The sequence below is a fragment of the Brienomyrus brachyistius genome, unplaced genomic scaffold (assembly GCF_023856365.1).
Source record: "Brienomyrus brachyistius isolate T26 unplaced genomic scaffold, BBRACH_0.4 scaffold34, whole genome shotgun sequence".
In the NCBI taxonomy this organism is placed as follows: Eukaryota; Metazoa; Chordata; class Actinopteri; order Osteoglossiformes; family Mormyridae; genus Brienomyrus; species Brienomyrus brachyistius.
In genome coordinates, this window is record NW_026042309.1 from 3,836,082 (window position 1) to 3,857,481 (window position 21,400).

Sequence of the window (21,400 nt, forward strand, 5' to 3'; positions counted from 1 at the left end):
TGAAATTCCCACTCTCCTTACCAACACCTCGAAAAGCCAGGCCTTGCCGTGCCAAGTACTTAACTTCAGAAGATTTTTCCTCACTTGCTGCTGCTCTTTCCAGCTCATCTGAAGGTTGAATATTAACAGGATTGATCTTCTGAATCCATGTCATCAGTGCTTTCACTGTGGCACTGCCTGTCTTTATGTGCACTGAATTTCCCCAGTGCCTTTTCCAGTTTCACATGCCTGTCTTCACAAGAGCTGAATGTGTCTTTCATGCCAGTTTAGACATTTGTGTTACAAATTATTTTGCACAGTAGAAACAAAGAACCCCCCTTAAGAAGGGGGGGGGCAGTAATGGAGCCCAGTGTGATCTTTAAACCATTTCTCCTGTTTGATAGACATGACATCTACATTTGGCTGATTTGGTGAAGGTCCAAGCTCCCCCCCCCCCCCCCCCCCCCGTCCAATGCACCTTCATCTTCACCTGCCTGTCTGCTCTCTCTCTCTCTCTCTCTCTCTGTGCCATTGACTCACACTCAGTCTCCCTGCTTAAATCCCGTATCTGAAATACACACCACAGGCCAAACTAAGAAGCATATTAAACTAACATCAGGATCAGGCTGCTGTGACGTCATTATTCACTCTTAACCATCAATATTTGCTCCTTTTCTCACTCCCCTCCATGTCGCCTGCATTCTCTGCCATCAGCAGCCTCTTGCTGTCTCTCCCTCTTCATCTTTACTCTCAGCACAGCAGAGTTTACATGAAAGCAGTTATCAGTGAACAAGTGGTGTTTCTTGGCATGACGCTCAGGAATGGATCTCTCGGGATTTGTTATCTGAATGGGAATGATTAATATATGAAGAACCCTTGACTCACATACTGTATACGTCTATCATCTGACTGGCACTAATTATCTCACTGTCTCTACTTTCCTGCTTTTCTGTGGTTGCCCAAAAACTCACGATTGTCACACTTCCTCTTCATGATGACAAGCTACTCACTGTGAATAAAAGCTGACTGTAATAAAACTACCTTCATTTAAATCACACATTAATAACGCAATATACCTTAAGTAAGCAAGTGTAGCTTACTAAAGTAATGGAATATAAAATTAATTAAACCTATTACTGTCTATAAAATAACACAGTCAGCACTATATCAGACTTTACATGGGCTTTCTGACCAATATAAATATACCTGAGTGAGCACCGTTGTTAGTTTCTAGGAGAATGTGCAGCTAATAACATTTCCAGGTAACTTAGCTAACGCAACTGCACATGAGGCAATTACTATAATTATAAACACAGTAGGGGTAGGGGGCGCTATAGAGTGAAAGAGCGACTACGCCACTCCATTTTGTTTCTTTACGTTGTTGAGGTTGGAGATCCCCAGCCTAGTGTAGCCCAAACAGGGTGACCCACGCGGCTATTCAACTAAATGAATAACTAGAGGCACAAAGACATAAAACAAATACAGTTTATTAACTCACATAATTGCTAACAGAAATATAAGCAGGATGGCAAATAAAAGGTACATAAAAAGGAAAACTCCTGCCACCAAGACTAGGGAGTCCAGGAAATATGCCACTTCATCCAGAAAGGGGGAGAGGAGAAATCCCAGCAGCGTGAACACAGCAATCCAGTAACACAGCAATCCAGTAACACAGCAGTCCAGTAACACAGCAATCTAGTAACACAGCAATGCAGTAACACAGCAATCCAGTAACACAGCAGTCCAGTAACACAGCAATCTAGTAACACAGCAATGCAGTAACACAGCAATCCAGTAACACAGCAGTCCAGTAACACAGCAATCTAGTAACACAGCAATGCAGTAACACAGCAATCCAGTAACACAGCAATGCAGTAACACAGCAATCCAGTAAGACAGCAATCCAGTAATACAGCAATCCAGTAACACAGCAATGTAGTAACACAGCAATCCAGTAGCACAGCAATGCAGTAACACAGCAATCCAGTAACACAGCAATGCAGTAACACAGCAGTCCAGTAGCACAGACATCCAGTAACACAGAAATCCAGTAACACAACAAGGGCTTGGTGCTCAAATCTACACTTCAACTATCATTTGGATACGAACATGGGATCAATGGCATCAAAGGTAAATATTCCTGGTCACCCAGTAATGCTTCACCTGTGGAAGCACAAAAGGAACAAAAGAAAAGAAGAAATAAAGAAGGACATGAAATACTAACCAGACCAACCAACCCCCCCCCCCAATCTGGTCCTGAAAATAATGATAAGGAACAATCCCATAATTCAAAATAACACACTATTCATCATTTTAAAACTGATTCATTCCCTGTTTTGCAGCAAACGCAAATTGATGTACATCGCTACACAAAACACTGCTATTCAGGGACATACAAAATGTACCCCCCCATACATCTAACAGTTTATTACGTTTGCCTCCCCTCATTCTATAACCCCCTGCTAATCTTCAACACAGTAGCATTTAATCTGTAATTATGGTCTTGTTGGGGATGAAACATTTCTCATGACTATACCAGTTTCCCTGGAATACGACATGAATGCTGAACAGCGGAGCTAACTAGCATTACGTCTGTCTGTTTATTGGAAACAATTATTAAACAGTATAGCATACAAGAGTCATTTATTTGACCGCCATCTGTAGGCCTCTTTAACAGCATTTAATTGTGTATACGTGTTAATTACATGATTACGAATATCATTTCATATGGCAATCAGGAAGCGATTCCACGGATACATTTCCCGTTGTGGCAGAGCGTGCATGTGACGTCAGTGGCAGGGTACGCATGTGGCAGAGCGTGCATGTGACGTCAGTGGCAGGGTACGCATGTGGCAGAGCGTGCATGTGACGTCAGTTAAGCACTTGGCACGGCAAGGCCTGGCTTTTCGAGGTGTTGGTAAGGAGAGTGGGAATTTCAAGCAGCTTCTAATGCAAACAGCAGAGGGCGATGCAGAGCTGACCATGTGGCTGAAAGGTCACTTTGATTTCACCAGTGCTGTTTAACTGTAACGCCTGTTCCTGGGTTGCCCTCAGTCCTTGTTATTGGTTATGATTCTCACTGTCCTGTACTGTGTCTTGTTAGCTGTGTATTTAAGTGCCTGTTCTGCTTCTGTTCTTTGATGCTTCATTATAGCTGTATGTTGTATGTATTTATATAATAATAATAATAATAGTAATAATAATACATTTTATTTATAAGCGCCTTTCAAAACACTCAAGGTCGCTGTACAATGCAAAAAATACATAGATTCAATAAAACAAGAAAAAAACCTAATGATTAAAAGAAACATGTGTGAATAAGAAAGATAAGACAATCTAAACAGGTAGGTTTTGAGTCTGGATTTAAAAGCGGAAGAGAATCTAAATTACGGAGATCAGGAGGGAGAGAATTCCAAAGCTGGGGGGCAGAGTAACTGAATGCCCTGTTCCCCATTGTCTTTAAACGAACAGAGGGGACAGTGAGAAGGAAAGAGGAAGAGGAGCGAAGAGTGCGGGCAGGAGCAGCAGAGTGGATGAGGTCAGATATGTATGGAGGAGCGAGGTTATGTAGAGCTTTAAAAGTGGTAATCAATATTTTTAAACTAATATAATATAGTATTATATTATAGTAATAATATAATATATAATATAATATAGAAATATAGTTCTCTAGTTGTGTTTATTCCATCATTTAGTTCATTCCTGGTCATTTGCTGTTTGTTTTGGATCCATCCTGATCCTTTTGGTTTTGATGTGTGTGTTGTAATAAACCCTTTGTGTTCTCTGAGCTGCCGGTGGATCGTCACTATTTTTCTACCCGTGTCATGCACTGCCGCAACCAGAAGAGGGCAGAGGATATGGCACAAAAACAAAGGAAGAAGCCTAACTTTAAAAACAAGGAAAAACATCAAGACTCATCCAGCATGGGGTGATGAGTTAACAAGTAACACAAACAATCAAAGAATAAGTAAACAAATGAGAGAAAAGATGCAGAGATGACTGAGAAACAGGGGATGACTGGAGAAGAGACGACAGGACCAGAAGGCAGAAGGGATACAGGGAGAGCGGAGAAGACAGTATAACTGAAGAATGGGAGAAGAGGAGAGACCACAGAGGAAGGAGAACATAGATGACTGGAGGGGAGGGAAAATAGGATCAACAGAGAGAAGGAGGAAGGGCTGCAGAGGAGAAGACAGGATAAGAGGGGAAAATGTGAGCAAAGAAGAACAAACACCCCCACTGCCCAGCAAAGTGCACTTGTAAGTAAACCACAATTTTAGCCTTGGGCTCAATATCTGGACTTGTCTCTGTGTAGCGATGCATAGAATCCTTGACACTGGTTATGACTGTACTGTATTAGTCCTAAACCTGCCATTATAGTGTAAGAAGAAAATATTTTTTTTTAATAAATCATTTAAAAAAAAAGTAGAGCGATGTAGCCCCCGGAGAAGTCACCCCCCCCCCCCCCCCAAAGCCCTGTTTGTTGCCTTCTAGCTGCCAGATGAAACTCACAATGCACCCCCACGCCACCTAACTTCTCTTCCACATGATGCACCTTATTTACCCTCTGAATCCTGTCTATTATTGAGCGTTTTTCTATCCATTTGATTATAAGCTTATTACACTGTATGTACATTAGTCAGCCACATATGTTGTATGGCTTTGTTTTCCGGACAGTCTGGGCTACTCAGATATGTCATAATCTGATGTGTAAATGCTGACAGTCTTGATATCATCCTTCGTATCAGGAAAAACTACTTGTGCATAAAGATATTTCTCATATTTTAGTCTCATATAATATAAAGATTGGTAGACAGTACAAATATAATCTTATAAATGCTGAGATTAGAGTATCTGCAATGCAGGAATGCAGGGGTTTCATTGGGAACCTTTCTATGGCTTAGTACTGTGAAGGAATACATGGTTAGTGCCAGGCGCAAATGAATATCTTTGATTTTGCATCCATTTGGTAACTTGTTGAAGTTGTCTGATAGTCAGTAATACATGGTTTAATTATTATGATTTTTTTATTTACTACTTTATGACATCTGAAAGAAACTGAAATAGAAAAGCTTATTTTAGTTTATGGTCCACTGGATAAACACAGACATTACAGACGGTTTTAGAGTCTAATGCTGAATGTTTTTTGCTATCATTTTTCTGCCTGCATATGCTGTGATTGGTTCAGTGAAATCTGAGAATGTGTTTGTGGTCAGTATCATAGCCTCAGACAACAAACCAACGCTGTAGCGTGTCACTGTGTTTACATGTGAGAGGGGTTCCAGTTACATAATGGACTTGTTCTAATTGTTTTGACGGAGCTCGACAAACATAAAAAATAAATGCTGGTGTTATCAAAAACTATGTCATATCGCTATATTCCAGATTTATTACAGCCAAACATCTCGGAGCTCCGAGGAACCTCCTTCTCCCTACATTTCCCTCCTTCACACTCCTCCCTCAAATACTATTACATTTGTCTTTTTTCCACACTCTCACCCTGTCTTAGTCATGCTCTGACTGCATGGCATCCATATGCAGGGCAAACTATTTTACAGTCTTATCTAGTATAACAGGACATAAACATTGAATTTGATAGTTATCTTTTATTTTCACATTAGAACACAACGCATGAACATGAAGGGATCATTTGCATTTGCAACCAACCCCTTCGCAAACACCCCCTGTGGAATATTGGCCGAGGACCGGGGTGGGAATCCCCAAGCTGGAAGACTGTACTGCGTCATGTTAACATTAGCTAGTTAGTTAGCATGGATACAGAGTGCTCTGGTCTACAACTATAAAGTACATAAGGTGCGTGATATATTAAAACACTTACTAACTGGTAATGCACGTTAGAATTACGCTAAATGACCACTTTACCTGTTACTTTACCAGAATATTCTCTTATACGTTCGCCGAATGACAGCAGGCAGAAGGCGGCGCGTTTTTCAGAAACACACCGGAGTTAAACTTACGCCGCGTTATTTACCGGCACTTCTAACACCAACATTTGCAGCCATTAACTCATAGGTGGTAGTAACACTGAAATGACGTTTTCTGCGTCAAAATAAGGTAACACTGTGATTTTGATAATTTATTGTTTTTCTTTACTTAACCGTACCTTCCTCCGTCTCTGCTTATTGACATTTAGGAGAGTGTTAGATATCAATTAAAGATGCAAAATTATCAAAGCAAGACATACACGACACTGAAGAGATGACAGACACAGAAAAGTAAAGAAAAACGATAAATGATCAAAATCACAGTGTTACCTTATTTTGACGCAGAAAGAGTCATTTCAGTGTTACTACCACCTATGAGTTAATGGCTGCAAATGTTGGTGTTAGAAGTGCCTGTAAATAACGCGGCGTAAGTTTAACTCCAGTGTATTTCTGAAAAACGCGCCGTCTTCTGCCTGCTGTCATTCGGCGAACGTATAGGAGAGGATTCTGTTAAGTAACTGGTAAAGTTGTCCTTTAACGTAATGCTAACGTGCATTACCAGTTAGTAAGCGTTTTACTGTATCACGCACCTTACACTAGGAAATCAAGCCCCTTAATTTTTACTCCTTAAAATTACCTTAATTTTGACCTTAATTATTGCTATATGTGAAATTAAGGGAAATTAAGGGAAAAGGTGCAATGATTAAGGCCAATTAAGGGGTAAATCTACTGAATTTCCCCCCTTAATTTTTCAAAATTACCTCTTAAATTTACACTCAAAAAATCCTTATTTCACCCCTTATTTTTTTTTTTTATGAATTAAGGGGCAATTTAAGATTGTTTGACGTTCTGTAATTACATAACATTGCCCTTTAATTCTGATTAATTAAGGGGCAGTTTAAGAGTATTGTAAGGTTCCTTTACTATTTAAAATGACTTATATTTGCCCTCAATTCTAATAAAGGGAGTCTAATTTTATTATACGGGTCCGTAAACCCTTAAAATTCTTTATTTCACCCATTAATTTTTATTAATTAAGGGATTATTTAGGGGGTGGTGCAGTGGTTAGCACTGTTGCCTCACGCTTCTGGGACCCAGGTTCGAGTCTCCGCCTGGGTAACATGTGTGTGGAGTTCTCCCCATGTCGTTGTGGGGTTTCCTCTGGGTACTCCGGTTTCCCCCCACAGTCCAAAAACATGCTCAGGCTAATTGGGGTTATTAATTGCTCGTAGGAGTGCATGTGTGAGTGACTGGTGTGTGAGTGTGCCCTGCGATGGGCTGGCCCCCCATCCTGGGTTGTTCCCTGCGTCATGCCCATTGCTTCCGGGATAGGCTCCGGACCCCCCACGACCCAGTAGGATAAGCGGTTTGGAGGATGGATGGATGGATGTTCCCTTAGTTAACTGTATTATTAGTTCCTATCTGCCCTGGTACACAGGGGGACAGTTTAATGCGAAGCGCGGGAAGGGAGGTTGGAGCGCGGCTGGAGCAAGTTGTAAGGTACTGTGTCGCCGAGTGGTGATTATTAAAAACGATTGTAAAAGGAACTGTAGCCCGCTTATTACCCACAGCCCAAGAGGGAGACTGGCACGCGCTACCCATTTATCAAGAAACCAGGGTTACAGATGTAACACTTGTGATACAGAGAATGTATTGAAGTTTTCCCCCCTCCCCTCCCTTTTATCAGTATGCACTCTGCATGGTCTTGGTGTGTCTTGAGTATTACAAAATGCACCATGAACTGTCTATATTATATATCTATATTATATTTTTATTTAGGCCATAATATGTGAATTTGATCTGTTTTGATCTGAGTTGGAGGGATTTGACAAAAACATCCATCCATCCATCCATTGTCCAAACCGCTTATCCTACTGGGTCGTGGGGGGTCCGGAGCCTATCCCGGAAGCAATGGGCACGAGGCAGGGAACAACCCAGGATGGGGGGCCAGCCCATCGCAGGGCACACTCACACACCAGTCACTCACAAAAACATCCTTTTAGAAATGTGTAAGGAAGTAAGTTCTTTTCTTTTTGACAAGTAGTGTATCTGTCAGGTTTGTGATGCAACAGAGAAATTATTATTTCTTTTTGTTTAATCATTGCGCGTTATTTAAATTATTATAAATAATAGTTTATTTTCCTCCTGATGTATGTGTGCCTAAAAGTATTAAATAGAAGTAAAAGACAGTTTCCTCAGTAATGTATTTCATGAACTGATATTTTCCTAACAAAACCCATGTTTGCATTCAAATCTCTGTCACAGTTTGTACATAATATTTACAACAACCATTATGAAAATTTTGCAGAATATGTCCTACAAGCCTCTCTAGTTGTAGCCACACCCATATCCAAAGTCATATATAAGGTATATTTGTATATGTGTGTTTCCAAGGTACCAACATTCCTACAGAACCATGTTGCATAATATATCCAAATATAGGGAATTTCAGTGTGAGTCCTGATGCATTATGCATACTGCTTTCAAATCTGTGATCAAAGCACTGACTGCAAAAAACATGGAGACCATAACGTCTCTAAAAGGTGAAAACACTACATGTCAAGCGCCCCCTACTGGCTAGCTGCAGTACCATTATTAGCACCACCCATCCCCATGTGTTTCAGTGGTAAGAGGCGATTTTCCACATCACTTTCATGTCTTTCCATCCACATGACAAACCTTTTCTTCTCAATGTATTATTAGTTATGTAATTAATGTAATCTAAAAATGAACATCACTAATATTATTATTACAATTAATTTGCATATTTTGAAAATCTATACTTTTCTTCAACACAAAGTACAGCTTTGTTGTCAACAAGCACTATTATCCTGAGAGAGGCTGAAAACCCTGGATACATATTACTAAACATATATGGTACTCTGTGAAGTTCTCCCATCATTCAGCCGACCAGCCTCAGCCATTGTAAGGCCATGATTGAGGGCCTAAATATATATATACAGTACTGTGCAAAAGTCTTAGACAGGTAAACAAAAGGATGTTTAGATTATCCTCCTGTTGGTGTAAAACTATGATATTATGCCTGTCAAAGTGTGTCAGCTTCGCCATTTCAGAACCTTAATTATTTATTTGAGCTGTTGGTGAAATTTAACAAAATCAGAACGGCTGAGTGTCATGCCCAGCTCGTCCGCTCCTCGTGTGTGCCACGCCCCCTTGATTACCCACATGTACTTCCCTGATCGTCTCCATCTGTGTCCGATTACTTTGATTAGTCCAGTCCTATTTAAGTCCTTGTCTTGCTTGTCTCCCTTGTCCGTCATTGTGGTATTGGTGCGGTTAAGTGTCTCCTGCTTCCTATTCCACAATAAACCCCGAGATCTGCCTGTTTGCCTGCTTCTTACCTGCCTACCCGCACGATTGCCTGTCAGCCCTCTCGAGATTGTGACACTGAAGTGCCCCTGAGGAGAAGTTTGGGAACTGAAGCGGTGTTCATCTAGCCATCCAACTAGATATCAGTAACTTTTTAGAAAACAGAAGAAATTATTACTAGTTTTTATTGTGTTACTCTTAATTTGTACATGTTCTAATGTTAAATTGTGTTTTTTGTTCTAAGCCAAAGTGCACTTGCTACCCAGATAAACAGCTTTAAACATTTCTTTGGACAGCCTAAGACTTTTGCACAGTACTGTGTGTGTGTGTGTGTGTATATATATACATATATATATACATGCACAGTTGTACAGATGAATAGAGAATATGCTTGAGTGATTATGACGACCATTTTGCATGCAATGACTTATACAATGAACTAACACCAGATGTTTAGGGGGGTCAGACTTTTCAACAGAGAACCAGTATAATATATTTTGAGCAACAGGTCATGAACAATTGAAAGTGTAGGAATCAGCAGATGATTGTACATAATTATTCGCACTACTGAGCCAAAGCATTTGCAAATTGACCAAAAGAATGAGACTTTGCATTTATGATGTGCAAAAGGGACTCGATGATGTGGAGGTTGTACAAGTAGTTATGAGAATTTCATTTCTGATCTGAGAAATGTACCAAAGTGACTGAGAAAACCTGTAATATTGTTCTGCTGGACACTAGAGTAAATGCATGGGCTGGACTATTCACAGTCCCATAGAAAAAGCTAAATCACTTTTTCTCAGGTGGAATTACATCAAATAAAATACTCTGTTATTTTATAAATCTGCTGCATGGCCACAATTCTGTGTCACATCAGCCGCCTGTCAGCTATGAGAGATGAATCTCTCCTATAATCAGCTCTCACTGTACTGTACAGATCTGTGTGGACCACAGGCTTTAAAATGTTCATGTGCTAAGGGCTCTCAAACAGAATTTCTGAAAATACTGTTCCATCCATAAAGTTTTTTGCAATTAACTTATCTTTATAATTTGCGTAATTTAAAGCCAGACAGGCCTGCAGTAGTTGCTGGGGATGTTCACATCTCCTTCTAATGAAGGATGTGGAGAAAACAATGGAGGGAAATCGCTGCCAGGATGAAAGGCTACTGTGGCCAGCAGTGATCTGGGATTGAAGTCTGCAAGAAATGGCAGGACTTCTGCAGCCTCGCAAAGTGATGACTGGGGATAAATGGGGATTGGGGATCATGCTGACTGGGCAGGGGGTCAGGAGCTGCGTCACACACACAGGACAACACAGAGGGAGCTGCAAGCACTCGGGAAAGAAAAGGCTCGTTTTTCATAGAGACAATTCCTCACAACGGCTTGTGGGGACTGACCGGCTTCATATACAGTCAGAGGATGAGGGACCCGGTCACAGCGATGGCTGGCAGCTCTTAGCCCTCCAGACGCGTCGATTGGTACACAGGGCGGTTGTTGTGCCAGGGAATGCAGTTGATTGCAGTTCTGCCTTTGCAGTACAAGGCGAATTTGATCAGTGAAATCATTCATTGTATTCATACTGCCAACAGGTATGGAATGTACTGTGAGACCTTTTGGGCTGGGTGAATGTTAAGTGGGACAAAGGTAAACTGGGACACTCATATGTCTGATACTCTGTATGGGTCTTATATCAGCAGCATTGTTACATTCCCCGAAAAAGAACATCAGTGTGTTTTGGCCAAACTCTGCGTCTCTGTGACATGACAGCAGACAAAAATTCAAAGGAAGAAGGATGTAGAAAATAAGGAGTGGGTGGGAGCACTGGTTACTCTACTAGCAAGATAACCATCTACTTTTGTTATAAAGGGTTTCGGGAAATGCTTGCTAATTAACGGCCAAACTTAAATGCTAGTTAACAAACTGCTTAGCGTTTGAAAGCTTTCAGGAAAGCCAGCCCAGTTTGGTGACACCAGGCAGAATGATGGCTGACGACCGCAGTGGAAGCTGTTTCATTGGTCTGAATATGTTATGGGAGGAATTACATATAATTTTCACTTTGCTGATTAAATTCATAAATCTGATTTTACTGAAATATCACGTTCTGTTTTTGTAAATGCTGAAATGAAAACAAACAATGTGAGCTATATTTGTGTGGAAAAGAAGAGGAACTATTTCAAGAAAATGAATTAAATAGCTTTAGGTCAGCCCACAGATACAGCAGGAGTTTGTAAGCTTTTGACATCCACTGTAAACATATTCACCTACTGCCAGTGTTTTTTACAGCCAAAACAAGGAGGCAGGAGACACCGGGTTGCAGTGGACACCCGCAAAGGTGTATTTTAGGGGTAAAGGGGGGACATTTAGGAAGGGCAGTCAGAGTGAGGAGGCTGGCTCCTCCCTCACGCACCTGGGCCCGGCTCCATGGTTTCTGGCTGAGCAGGTGGGAGGCCGCAGTCCCTTCTGGGTGGTCATCCTCCAGGCGTCTGTGTTCAGAGACAGAGAGAGAGAGAGGACAAGCAGATTGCTCACCAGTCACCCTCTCCCCCTCCTGCCCACGGTGCAGGCTTTGAGCTATGCTGGGGGAGTTGATCCCGCCCCCTCTCTGGGGCTATTATCAGCTGTCGGCTGCCTCCTGTTGGCATTCCTCACTTCCTCACAGGTGGTTCTGTGCTTGACCGTGGGCATCTTTCGGTTTCTATGACGTCACACCATTTAATCTTGACATCAGTCCAGGGTCTCATCCTCTCTGTCCTCAGTGCTCTTCTTCTGGCAGAACTGGGGATGAGAGAGACCAGTTGTTTGATGCAGTGGGTCGCTCTCACTGGATGGTCTAATTTAGAAGCTGATCATTTATGTCTGTTATTACAGTCAGTGACGCTAAAAGGTGAGCTTCAGTGAACAGTGTGTGGCAGCTGCAGGAACAGAGGCACTCAGGCAAACCCAAGTGCAGAATATTACCCCCGAATGGCAGCTTTTTATCAGCAACAGGGAGACCTGGGATGGGGGAAAGGGGGGGGTGGGGGGGGGGGGGCTGAAGGGCTGTTTGCTCTGGTGGGTCCAGGCCAGTCACTGGCAACTTCAGCACTGGTGTTTTGACAGGTCGCTGCTGCCTGTATTTTGTCTGAAATTTTGTGGTTTCCTTTCAATAAGCTGTCAGGCTGTAGAGTCACAGAGAGGCTGTTCTTCCCTGACTTCAGCTCTGAAGTCAAACCTCAGAAAGCTGGATCTGAGCTACAATCACCCAGGAGACTCAGGAGTGAAGCTGCTCTCTGCTGTACTGGAGGATCCCAGCTGTAAACTGGAGAAGCTGAAGTGAGCAGAGAATGAATATTTTATGTCAGTTTAAGTCAAGTTTATTTGTATAGCACATCTTCATACAAGAAGGTCATTCAAAGTGCTTTCCAGAAAAGATGATAAGAAATAAAATGCTTAATGCACAAAGTAAAATCGTAGGAATACATATAAAAATAAAAAATTTAATGAAAAGAACATGAAACATATAAGGACAGATATTAAAAGTGACAAATTGCCAGTCCCATCAGACTGGCCATCGGCCATCCACCTGCGGCCCAGGGTGCTCCGGTCACAGGAGCACTTATGTTCCACCATGCTGTTCGTTATGGACACACTGTGGGCAGCACAGGGATTCAGATCGGCCAGGCCGTTCCTCCCAATCACACCCTTCCAGGTTTCACTGTCGCTACGCACATCAGCGTTAATGTCTCCCAGCAGGACAATGCAGTCCCCACGGGGGGCACCTCCCAGCCCCCCCTCCCAGGTCTCCAAGCAGGCCAGGTACTCTGAGCTGGTGTTCGGTGCATACGCATAAACAGTCAGACCCCCTCCCCCAACTCGAAGGGGAAGGGAGGTAACCCTCTCGCTCACTGGGGTGAACTCCAACGTTCTGGCACTGAATTGGGGGGGCTATTAGCTTATTTCGCAGAGGTCACCATTTTCAAAATGAAAACGAGGCTGAGGGGGGATGAATTCCACAAAATTCGATGATGTTAGTGTGGCATATTGTTGTGAATCAGGATGTACATCTTATCAAAAACGAGAATGTGATCAAGGTTTGTCTTTCCCTTGATTTTCTTGTAACCGGGACACTTAGAAGCTAAGTTCAAAGTTAGAAAACACACTTTTGCAGAATCATGGATTTACAGTAGTGAGGATGTTTCATATAACCAAGCTGCCTCCTGCTATAATTCCTCACAGTGGGGCTGAAGATTTTTAGTACGAATGTACTAGCTAATCTGCAAATGTCAAAATATTGTTTGCAGCATGAATGACTAATGACTAATCGTTAACTTACCTTTAATATCAGTAATGTTCCCCTCTATTCAGTCGCTGTATCCTTTTAACAGAACTGCTCTTGATATTCAACATCCCTCCTCAGCCCATTTTTCAGCATCGTTTATGGTAAAATGTGGCACCAGCTCAAAGTTTACGGTCCAAGCCGTTGTTATGTGACTGTACTTCCAGGCTTCCACTTGGGGTGACTCCCTCCTCTGCCTCACTTTCCATTCAAAATGGCGGCCATGTGAAATCAGCACATAAGTAGACCCACACCTGCCCAGCACCTCTCACCAGGGGCAAGTCCAGAGTGGAATAGAGGGGAGTCCAGCCCCTCTCAAGCCCAACCTGTGCATATATTTAGTCGGTATCTCTCTACCTCCCCAACCAGCTCAGGTTCCTTTCCCACCAGAGAGGTTACATTCCATGTTCCTAGAACCAGAACTGGTAGCCGATGATGGGTCCGCCTAGGCCCCTGCATACACTGCCACCTGATCCACATTGCACCCAACCCCCACGGCTCGCCCTGCAGATGGTGGATACACAGGAGGGGGAGCCCATGTAAATTAGGCGCTCACCTGCTCCAGGGAAGGGTCCCGGTCTCCCCAATGTGGGCAGGGTCACATGATCCTTAGTGTTAGTGACTCACACTTTGTCTGGCTGCTCACCCAGGAACAATTTGCCTTGGGAGACCCAAAGAGGGGCAGCTCCCCCGACAACATAGCTGCTAACTTCACAGAGGGACACGAACCCTTCCAGCACAATAGTGTCAATACATGGAAGGGCCCAAACGTCACCCCCGATCTACCAACATACTGTCCTGGCTGACCTCCCTCAAGAGTTACCCACTGACCTAATACCATGCTGTAATGGATAACCTCCCTCAAGCGTTACCCACTGATCTAATACCATGCTGTAATGGATAACCTCACTCAAGCATTACCCACTGATCTAATACCATACTGTCATGGATAACTTCACTCAAGCATTACCCACTGATCTAATACCATACTGTCATGGATAACCTCACTCAAGCATTACCCACTGATCTTACACCACACTGTCATAGAGAACCTCACTCAGGCGTTACCCACTGATCCAATACCGTACTGACATGGATAACCTCACTCAAGCGTTACCCGCTAATCTTACACCAAACTGTCATGGTTAGCACTGTGTTGGTTAGCAGCTAATAGACAAAGAAAAGTGATGGTTGTGTTGCAATTTTAAATTTAAATATGTTGAGTTTAACAAAATACAATGTTCCAGTCAAAACTGTGGTGAGTATTAATATGCTTCTTAAAAGCTGTACAACAAATTCATTGTTTAAAAGAATCTCTTCTGTGATGAATGTAACAGCTCACTGTGATGTAATATACAGTGCACCAATGCAAAAAGTGGTTTTAAAATTTAATTATTAAATTATTCCAATGTTGCACAGTTAAAAGAACGGTTCAGGATACATTTCACTGCATGTTGTACCTGTATAACTATGCATGTGACAAAGAATCTTGAATCTTAAAAGTCTTTCATTTTCCTATAGGTGAACCGGTGTGAACTCACAGAGGAATGCTGTGAGGCGCTGGCTTCAGCTCTCAGATCAAACCACTCACATCTGAGAGAGCTGGACCTGAGTGACAATGACCTACAGGATTCAGGAGTGAAGCTGCTCTCTGCTGGACTGGGTATTCCACACTGTAAACTGGAGAAACTGAGGTCAGTATTACTGCTTATTCCACACTGTAAACAGGGGATACTGAGGCCAGTATTACTGAGTATTTCACACTGTAAACTGGAGAAACTGAGGTCAGTATTACTGCTTATTCCACACTGTAAACAGGGGATACTGAGGCCAGTATTACTGAGTATTCCTTCCACACAGTAAACTGTATTTACTGAAAGGAAACACATTGTCAATAGGAAAGTAGTTACATTTACTTAAAAGTAATACTTGTATTGGTGATGTGATCATATTTATCAGTGTTTTTGTCCATCTCTCTGCAGGCTGTCAGGCTGTAGAGTCACAGAAGAAGGCTGTTCTTCCCTGGCTTCAGCTCTGAGGTCAAACCCCTCACACCTGAGAGAGCTGGATCTGAGCTACAATCACCCAGGACACTCAGGAGTGAAGCTGCTCTTATGGAATATTATTTAGCACTATATAACGTAGAATACAAGTATTATCATATTATTAAAAAGTATGTCAAATATCCATGATGTAATCATTACAATATAAACATTATAATGTAATCAACACAATGTAATCAACTGAGTATGTATTTGTACCTTTTGTTAGTCTGAGATTCTGTTTATGTTACTTTATGTTAGTCCTGAATCTATGAATATTCACTTTTATTAGCGTATATTTTATCATTATGTTAAAGGACAAATATATTATCAACCTTCTAGTTAGACAATGTGTAAAAGGCTGAAACTGCCAAGGTTACTACTGAAGGAAGGGATTCGCCTGAGTTCACCAGAAGTTCACGGCTGAGCATTTTTAAAAAACCAAGTGGAGCTGCTCACGCCACCATTATGTTCAGCCGAGGGACCAAACGGTAAAAGAAATGACTGACAAACTTATCACCTAGGGGTGTGGATTAAGGGAAAAAACAATTATTGTGAATGGCTGAAGGAATGATGATGCTTAAGTGACGAGATATTGTTAAATGATAAGAACTTATATAAAAATTGGTGTAAAACAGTACTGGACACACGTTACGTGTCCAGCCTTGGTTGTAACTTCATTGTTGCAATAAAGACTGAATTCTGGATACTTCACAAGCGGACCTCTGACTTCTGATTTGGAGGGGAAGGAGAAAGAAAAAACCACGACAATGTTGGCAGGGGCGATTTTAGCCCATGCATAAATGCATTCAAGTCTCTGTCACAGTTTGTACATAATATTTGCAACAAATTTCATTGAGAAATTGTTAAGCTCTCCCAAGTACCACTATGAAAGCATGAAACTAATAAATCTTACAAGACAAAATTCCAATCTGTTCCTAAAATGAAAAGTTACGCTAAAAAAGTAAGTGCATTAAGTCAGAATGAGCATCCTAAGAACGTGAAAATTTAGCAGGCTGACATTGAAACAAGAAGAAAAGGGAAGACAATGCTTAGTATATTCGAAATATGAATTTAGTATACTTTAGATATTTTAATTCAAAGTTTTGTACTTTTTTTGATTGAATTGTACATGTTTGAAGTATTTTTATTTTCAAAAAATGCTTATAAATTTCCTCCAAGTACCACAATGGGGAGCTCACGTACCAGGTACCACAGTTTGAGAATCATGATCTTATATCATTAGACTTCATTCTGAAATGTAAACAGGACACCTTCATTACATTTTCCTATTTATCGATATGATTTACTGTTTGGTTAATCTCATTACACAAGGAGGCGAAGAACAGGGAGAGACTCTGAGAAAGCAGACTAGGGAAAAAGATGAGGAGAGGCAGAAAGAACCAACCAGGGAAAGAGATGAGGAGAGACAGACAGGGCAGAGTTCCAGTCAGCAATCCAAAGATGTGCAAGATATGGCTCTTGATTTGGGGGATAAGACTACTGGTCCTAAACAGTTAAAACTGTCCCAGTACCCTCTCACTCAGTTTGGCACACAAAAAAGATCCTTCCAAGAAAACTGGTTCAAAAGCTTTAAATGGTTAGAATATTCTTCCAAAAAAAATGCTGCTTTTTGCTACGCTTGTCGAGTCTTTGGCAAAAGTCTTAGGTATGACACATTAGTGAACGATGGAGTCAGTAATTGGCAAAAGGCACTGAGCAAGTTTCAAAAACATGAATCCACTCAGTCACACAAGGACAGTGTAGTTTGTTGGAACAGCTACAAAGCAAGTCTGTCACAAGGCAATATTGTGGAACAGATAGAGGCAGCAAGTGCCGCAGAAGTAAGTGAAAGAAGGGAGTACCTAGAACGTATTGTGGCAGTGACCTGCTTTTTGGGGAAGCAAGGAATATCATTTAGAGGTCATGATGAAACCGAATAATATATTAACTCTTTCAATAATATAATAATGAGGGCAGTGCTACGGATGGCAGCCCTTCACGGTCAACTTATTACACAAAGAGCAAATATAATATATAATGCTCTTTCTAGCAATTTTACATTGTAAAGTAGGAAAGCAGACGTTGCAATTACATCCATTACCCCGTAGCCCTGTTATAATTCACGCAAATCAGTTTATTTTAAAAGATCAGATACAAAATAGAAGAATCTATTTGACTGTAGTTTTACTTTTAAGCGATGTAATTGTTTTATGTTTATATTAGGCTATAGCATAGCATTTTAAGTCAACAACTGTACGGTAACACCGAAATGAGAATTGCTGCAATATCAAACATTCATGAACAGTTGTGTGGCTATCATTACCTGTGCGACTATATAAAATGCTTTGAAGTCCTTTCATTTTCGCAGTTGCCTGTAAAACTAGCTTTCGAGGTGTTTTGTCTTGTTGTTTATAAAGAATTACGGCAGGATAGCTGTGCGCAATCTTTATTAAATGACACGGAGTTTATCTTGTACTCCGCACAGGCAGGTAGAACTACTCCAACTGACTCTCAGCGAGTATGCAAAAAACAGATCACGTGTGCATTAACCAATCAACATAAAGCTTCTATTAAACACGTACACATCATTTAAATAATCCCGTGTCTAACAAATCATGCAATATATTCTGCACGAATATTACATCCTCTTTGTTTTTGATTTTTTTTTCTTTCTTTTTAAATGTGTATAACTGAAGAGTCACACGCATAACACTAACACAAATACCACTATGATGGAATATCTGCAACCTTGTTTCCAAATTACATACAGGCCATGAACAGAAGAACGTGTGGCTGAGTTTCATTTTCAGGTTGCCCTAACAATCCCAGTTAGCAGCTGTAGCTGTGAGAGATCTTTCAGTGTCTTGCGTCGGCTCCATACCTGGCTGAGGACCATGGGTCAAAGCAGACTCCAGCACCTGGCTGTGATGTCAGTTGAGAAGGAGATGCTCGAGAGAGTTGACCACCAAAAAGTGATAGACAGATTTGCCAGCCACAAGGTGAGGCGACATAGGTTAAAATAAAAAAACAAATCTGCAGAGTCATAGTAGTATCTGCAGTAAAGATCTTTTCATACATTGCATACATTGTACCATAGGCAAAGTTGCCTCCATCTTTATAATTTTTTTAATTAAAATTTTGTACATTTGTGTATTTCACACTGTTCTATTTTTTGAGGGTATTTTTTATGTTTCTGTATTATATTATACATACACATTAAGAGTGAATCCCTGTCCAAAAAATTCACTCCGTTTACTCTTTACTCACTATTAGCATCATTCATTACTCTCCTCCAGTAATTAAGATTAGGATATGTATTTTTTTATTCCAATCCATTCTTCTTTTGCAGTAGTGGTCTTTTACAGCATTTAAAAAAAAATTTAACCTTAATTTAAAGCTTAAAACTTAAAGTTTTAAACCTTAAAACTCAAATTTGATGGTCTTGTTAAAGACTTTTCCAAAAAGGGTTTTGCTTTTCTTACACAAATGTTGGAATTAAATTGTTAAAATGTACAAAACAGTCATGTCATGTTTTTTGACAAGGACCCAGGCACATAGAAACTCTTAGGATTTAATAAAGAAATTTGCAGACTTGCACAGAGATGGTAAGATGATGACTGATGACGGAGACGAAGCACAGGGAGGAACAGGGGTTTAAATGCAAAAATGAGACAGTCAGATAGAACTCGGGACAACTGGAGACATTTAAGGATGCGGGGACTGAAAGAGGCAGGGAAAAAGTCTCATTGTGACGAGTAAAGTGTATCTTGCCTTGCCTTGTCTGGGTGCTCAGCACCCCCAAAGCTCTGAACCTAGAATCGCCCCTGCTGTGAGCGTTTAATCTGAAAGCCCGAGTCTCGCGCCACATGCGACAGAGTTGGCAACCTGCTTACGGCCGAATCGAACCCACGACCGGTCAGTCGAAGCTGAACGCGGCCGAAAGTCACCGAGGAGCTGCATAGGATCGCATTGTCTGTTATGGTACGAATGGGCGTCCATGACAAAAACTTGAATACTTTTGAATCACATGTACTTACCTTATCAAAAATCTTTCGCGACTGGTCGTATTTTGAACTCTCTTAACATTTAAAAAATGGAAAACAAATAAATTAAAGTAGTTAAGATTAAAATTGAAATTAAAATCAAAGTGAAAATAACATATAAGGAAGGGGGATCTTTTTCCCAAAAAAAGCAGCATTAGCAGCATTTGCAGTAGCTACAAATGCTCTGATTTTCCGCGGACATAGTGTCCGTTTTTTCCTAGCATTGGCTTTTGCTACATGCATCGCCGCTCGCTCTGCAACCCCCGTTACTTGTTGCAGGCGTTGATGTAGAATATCCACCTGACCCTGTGCCAGGGTCATCCGACCTAATATCTCCGCTAACTCTCTCATTTGTCCCTCTTTCTCCCTTTCAGCTTGGTCTGCGCGCTCATACTTCATTCTGTATGCAGCCAACACAATCCATAGGCGTCTCTGTAGAGCACACATGACAATACCTGCTCAGGCTCGGCTTTTCTCAACGCTACAGTCCAGGAATCAACAGGCCCTCCACCTTTCCTGATCTCCTGAGCTAACGCGGCAAACTGCGTCTCATCCCACTCAGGGAGGACTTCAGGCTCGGGCTCTGCTATCTTTCTCCTAAACATGTTTGTTCCTTAGTCCTATATCTTTTTCCTCTCAGATCCTGCCGACTACGTCAAAATGTCTTAAAATGCATGAGAGAGGGATATAGGGCTCTCGAAGGAACAAACAGGCACGCTTAGGTTCACTCAAAAAAACACTTTAATACAAATAATACAAGATAACCTCGCATTAAAATCAATATCAATATATCAATTGAAACAATGAAAATAACATTGTACCACAACAGATATGGAATAGCATGAATCATACGAATATATATATATATATATATATATATATATATATATATATATATATATATATATATATATATATATATATATATATATATAATCAATCGAACGCAAAAGCAGCTGCTAAACTATTTACACTCGGACGTGTCCTCATCACCCACCTTCACACACGGACTGGGGAGCCCTTTTCAGTCCTGGCAGGAGACCAACACGTGAGTTCCGAGAAATGCCGGGCAATGCGTGCTCTGTTCCATGGCTGAGCTCCGGTCAGTACTGAGTTTTCCCCATCCTTTATACTAAACTGGGTGCTGCGTGTGGGCAGGGCAAGGTGTTATCCAATTCCCCCTTTTGTCCGAGTGATGCTGCTTGCGATAACATAATACAATAGGCGTCCTGGCGCCAGGTGTCTTTGCGCAACGCCTTCCTGTCCCCCCTAAAGGCAATTTAAGGTGCTGTATACCGACCCCCTCCTGTCTCCCGGAAACCAAGATAAACATCTTGGCTTCTTTTATGAGCCCAAATTATTTATGGCAGGACAGGGTTTACGGGAAATCGGTAAAGGACAACATGTTCGTGCAGTTAACTTGGGGTGAATCATGGACGAATAATCTGAATTCAGGACGATTAGTGCCCACCCGATCAGAATCAATCCACTATTACGAATATTACCATAAAAGGATTAATTCCATACCACGTGGTCGACGTAATCGTCCGTGAATTCATTCTAATACATAAGGATTAGAAGTAATTGAACCAATTTGGTCTTGCATAGCATTAAAAATGGTTTAATTAACAAACAAGGCCTTAAATGGCTTTAAAAAGCATGACGTTTTATTGTCATGTACATTAAACATTTAATATACACACAGGACCAGTTGGCTAAATTCTCCAACCTGTGATTGGCTGG

At 41.3% G+C, this 21,400-nt stretch overlaps 1 protein-coding gene across 1 annotated transcript in view; it reads left to right on the top strand.

Annotated features, from left to right (window-relative positions):
• The window catches only part of LOC125721584 (NACHT, LRR and PYD domains-containing protein 12-like), a 499,105-nt gene that overhangs the window by 266,590 nt on the left and 211,115 nt on the right, over positions 1–21,400 (top strand). Inside the window, exon 11 of the mRNA XM_048997542.1 lies at positions 15,552–15,639. Coding sequence (XP_048853499.1) covers positions 15,552–15,639 — 88 coding nt within the window. The remainder of the gene's footprint in view (positions 1–15,551; positions 15,640–21,400) is intronic.